General features: G+C 45.6%; 1 gene segment (V, D, J or C); it reads left to right on the forward strand.

The window, feature by feature from the left end:
• Positions 1–261: 261 nt before the first annotated feature.
• LOC126650210 (Ig mu chain C region-like) lies at positions 262–4,326 on the forward strand (the record flags this gene model as incomplete). The annotated part of the segment is given in 4 exon segments: positions 262–277; positions 549–851; positions 1,669–1,980; positions 4,225–4,326. Coding segments are annotated over 4 exon segments (733 nt in total), but the record flags the coding sequence as incomplete, so codon positions are not given.
• Positions 4,327–4,329: the final 3 nt, after the last annotated feature.

Raw genomic sequence — 4,329 nt, forward strand, 5'->3', positions numbered from 1 at the left:
ATTTTTGACTCATTTTTGGGGTCATTTTTGACTCATTTTTGGGGTCATTTTTTGACAATTTTTGGGGCAATTTTGGGTTATTTTGGGGTCGTTTTTGGTCGGTTTTAGGTGGGGTTTGGGATCACTTTGGGGTCGTTTTGGGGTCGTTTTTGGGGTCATTTTTGGCTCATTTTTAGGGTCATTTTTGGGTCATTTTGACTCATTTTTGGGGTCATTTTGATTCAGTTTTGGGCTCATTTTAGGGTCATTTTTGGGGTCATTATGGACTCATTTTGGGGTACATTTTTGAGGTCATTTTACGGTCATTTTGACTCATTTTTGGGTACATTTTTGGGCTCATTTCTGGGTAATTTTGGGATCATTTTTTTTGTGTCATTTTTAGGTCCTTTCAGGTGACTTTTAGGCCGTTTCTTCCCCCGTAACCAACCTTAAATGCAACTTAACACCTTTATTTCAATTTTATTTTAATTTTTTTAATTTTTTCTTAATTTCTTAATTTTTTTTTATTTATTTCTAATTATTTTTAATTTATTTTTCTCCCCTCCCAGCCAATCCCAGCCCTCCCACCCTCTACCCGCTGATCTCCTGCTCCTCCGACTGCTCCTCCTCCTCCTCCTCGGTCGTCGCCTTCGGCTGCGTCGCCTCCTCCTTCTTCCCTCCCCCCCTGACCTTCTCCTGGTCCGGGGTGGGCTCTGCCCCCTCTGTCACCTTCCCCGAGGTCAATTTGGGCTCCAGCTCCTTCGGCTTGAGCTCTTTGGTCACCCTGGGGGTGGAGGAGGCACAAAAAGGGACCTTCAGCTGCCAAGCCCGCCACGAGGCCACCGGCGCCGTCGTCAGCGCCGATGTCAGAGGTGAGGATTTGGGGGGAGGTTTGGGGGGTTTGGGGGTAATTAAGGGGGATTTGGGAAATTTTGGGAAAGTTTGGGGGTTTGGGGAAGTTTGGGGGAGTTTGAGGGGGTTTGAGAAGATTTGAGAAGATTTGAGGGGGTTTGGGGAAAGTTGGGGGATTTTGGGAAAGTTTGGGGAAGTTTGAGGGGATTTGAGGGGGTTTGAGGGGGATTTGAGGAAGATTTGGGGGATTTGAGAAGATTTGGGGGATTTGAGGGAATTTGGGGGAATTTGAGTGGGTTGGGCAGGATTTGAGAAGATTTGAGAAGATTTTAGGAGGTGTGGGGATTTGAGAAGATTTGAGGGGGTTTAGGGGATTTTGGGGGAGTTTGGGGGGTTTGAGGGGGAATTGGGGGGTTTGGGGGTTTGGGAAAGTTTGGGGGATTTGAGAAGATTTGAGGGGGTTTGGGGATAATTAAGGGGATTGGGGGTTGAGAAGATTTAAGGGGGTTGGGGGATTTGGAGGGGTTTGGGGGATTTGAGGGGATTTTTGGTGAAGGATTTGAGGGAGATTTAAGGGGTTTTGGGGGAGATTTAAGGGGATTTTGGGGGATTTGGGGGCATTTCAGGAGAATTTAGGAGGTTTTTTTTTGGGGAGGGGGAAGGATTTGGGGAAATTTGAGGGGTGGGGATCCCCAGATGAGTTCTTGACCCCTCCCCAGATCAACCTTTCAACCCCCAGTAGGACCAACTTTTGGGGGTCACCAGTCCTGATTTTAACCCTTTTTTGTGTCCTTTTGTGTCCTTTTGTGTCCTTTTGTGTCCCCTCCCCTCCCCCAGACCTGTGCTGGACCCCTCCCCCCCGCGTCACCGTCCTGGCCGACCCCAACCCGGCCGACCCCGCCGACCCCCACGTCCACCTGCTCTGCCTGCTGGAAGGGCGTGGCCTGGACCACACCCAGGTCACCTGGCTGGTCAACGGGAACCCCCTGGAGGCCCCCCAGGAGGTCACCACCTGCCAGGATCGGGCCCTGAGCAGCCGCGTCAACGCCAGCCGCGCGGCGTGGGGGGTCGGGGCCGAGTTCACCTGCAGGGCCACCAGGGACGACCTCAGGGACCCCGTGGAGGCCTCCATCAGCACCTTCTGCTCGGGTGAGGACCTGGATTTGGGGATTTGGGGGGAAAATTGGGGTTTTTTGGGAGGTTTTGGGTCAAAACTTGACTTTTTTGTTGGCGGGTTTGGGTCAAAAGTTGACTTTTCTTGGAGGGTTTGGAGCCAAAACTTGAGGGTTTTGGGTGATTTTGAACCAAGAACTGACTTTTTTTGGTGTTTTGACCCAAAATTCGACTTTTTTGGGGGGTTTTGACCCAAAATTCGACTTTTTTGGGTCATCTTGGACCCAAAATTGACTTTTTTGTTGGCGGGTTTTGGACCCAAAGTTGACTTTTTTTGGAGGGTTTTGACCTAAAATTTGAGTTTTTCGGGTGATTTTGACCCAAGAATTGAGTTTTTTGGGTCATTTTGGTCCAAGAACTGACTTTTTTGTGGTGTTTTGACCCAAAATTCGACTTTTTTCGAGGATTTGTTGCCCAAGAATTGACTTTTTCGTTGGCGGGTTTAGACCCAAAATTCGACTATTTTGGGTCGTTTTGACCTAAAATTTGAGTTTTTCGGGTGATTTTGACCCAAGAATTGAGTTTTTTGGGTGGTTTTGACCCCAAAATTGAGGTTTTTTGGGTGGTTTTGACCCAAGAATTGAGTTTTTTTTGTGTTCTTTGACCCAAAATTCGACTTTTTCATTGGCGGGTTTTGACCACAAATTTGACTTTTTTGGGTGGCTTTGACCCAAGAATTGAGTTTTTTGGGTCATGTTGACCCAAAATTCAGCTTCTTTGGGTGGTTTTGACCCAAAATTGACTTTTTTGGGTCATCTTGGCCCCAAAATTGACTTTTTTGTTGGTGGGTTTTGGCTCCAAAGTTGACTTTTTTTAGAGGGTTTGGACCTAAAATTTGAGTTCTTCGGGTGATTTTGACCCAAGAATTGAGTTTTTTGGGTGTTTTGTGATCCAAAATTCAACTTTTTGGGGGGATGTTGACCCAAGAATCGACTTTTTCGTTGGCGGGTTTGGGTCAAAAGTTGACTTTTTTTGGTGGTTTTTGACCCAAAATTTGACTTTTTTGGGGGGATGTTGACCCAAGAATCGACTTTTTTGTTGGCGGTTTGGACCCAAAATTCGACTTTTTTGGGTGGTTTTGACCCAAAATTCAGCTTCTTTGGGTGGTGTTTGCCCAAGAATTGACTTTTTTTGGTGTTTTGTGACCCAAAATTCGACTTTTTTCGAGGATTTGTTGCCCAAGAATTGACTTTTTTGTTGGTGGGGTTTGACCCAAAATTCGACTATTTTGGGTCATGTTGACCCAAAAATTGAGGGTTTTTGGGTGGTTTTGACCTAAAATTCGACTTTTTTGGGTGGTTTTGACCCAAAAATTGAGTTTTTTTGGGTGGTTTTGACCCAAAAATGGAGGTTTTTGGCTCAGATCAACCCAAGAATCGGGGTCGGGTCACCCAACATGACCTCAGGGACCCCGTGGAGGCTCCATCAGCACCTTCTGCTCGGGTGAGGAACCAATTCTGGACATTTTGGGGGAAAATTGGGGAGTTTGGAAGGGTTTGGGTCAAAAATTGGGTGTTTTTTGGTGGTTTCAGGTCATTTTTCCCCCATTTTTCCCCCCCAAAACTCTTCATTTTTGGGCTCTTTTTTTGAGTAATTTTAACCTCCCAAAAAATCCATTTTTTAGGTCCCTTTCCCACTCCAAAAAATTCACTTTTTTTCCCAATTTCCCCTCCCCAAAAACCAATTTTTTTCCCCAAAAAAAAGTCTTCTTTTTTTCTTTTTTTGGCAAAAATCCAAATCCCAAATCCACCCCCAAAAAATTCAGTTTTCACTCCAAAAAAATTCACATTTATTGCAAATTTTTTCCTCCAAAAAATCCATTTTTTTCCCCCAAAATTCCTCATTTTCTAGGCTATTTTTCCCCCAAAACCAACATTTTTTCCCCCAAAAACTCTTCATTTTTCAACAAGAAATCCACCCCCAAAAATCCATTTTTTGGGTCCATTTTCCCCTCCAAAAATCCCACATTTTCCCCCATTTTCCCCCCCAAAACTCTTCATTTTCCACGCTAATCCCCCCCAAAAATCCATTTTTTGGGTCCATTTCCCTTCAAAAAATTGACATTTTTCCCCCCATAAACTCCTCATTTTCCACGCTAATCCCCCCCCCAAAAAAATCTCATTTTTTTGGGGAAAATTAACCATTTTTTAGGGGAAAATCAACCAAACCCCATCATATTTTTTTTCCTTAACTCCCCCTAATTCCCTCCCCTCTCCCCAGGCCCGGTCCCGTCGGTGTCCGTCTCTCTCCTCCCCCCTTCCTTGGAAGATCTCTACCTCTCCCACAACTCCTCCCTCACCTGCGTGGCCTCCAACCTCAAATCCC

This window comes from Myiozetetes cayanensis, unplaced genomic scaffold, assembly GCF_022539395.1.
Source record: "Myiozetetes cayanensis isolate MyiCay16 unplaced genomic scaffold, myiCay2020 scf584, whole genome shotgun sequence".
Lineage (NCBI taxonomy): Eukaryota > Metazoa > Chordata > Aves > Passeriformes > Tyrannidae > Myiozetetes > Myiozetetes cayanensis.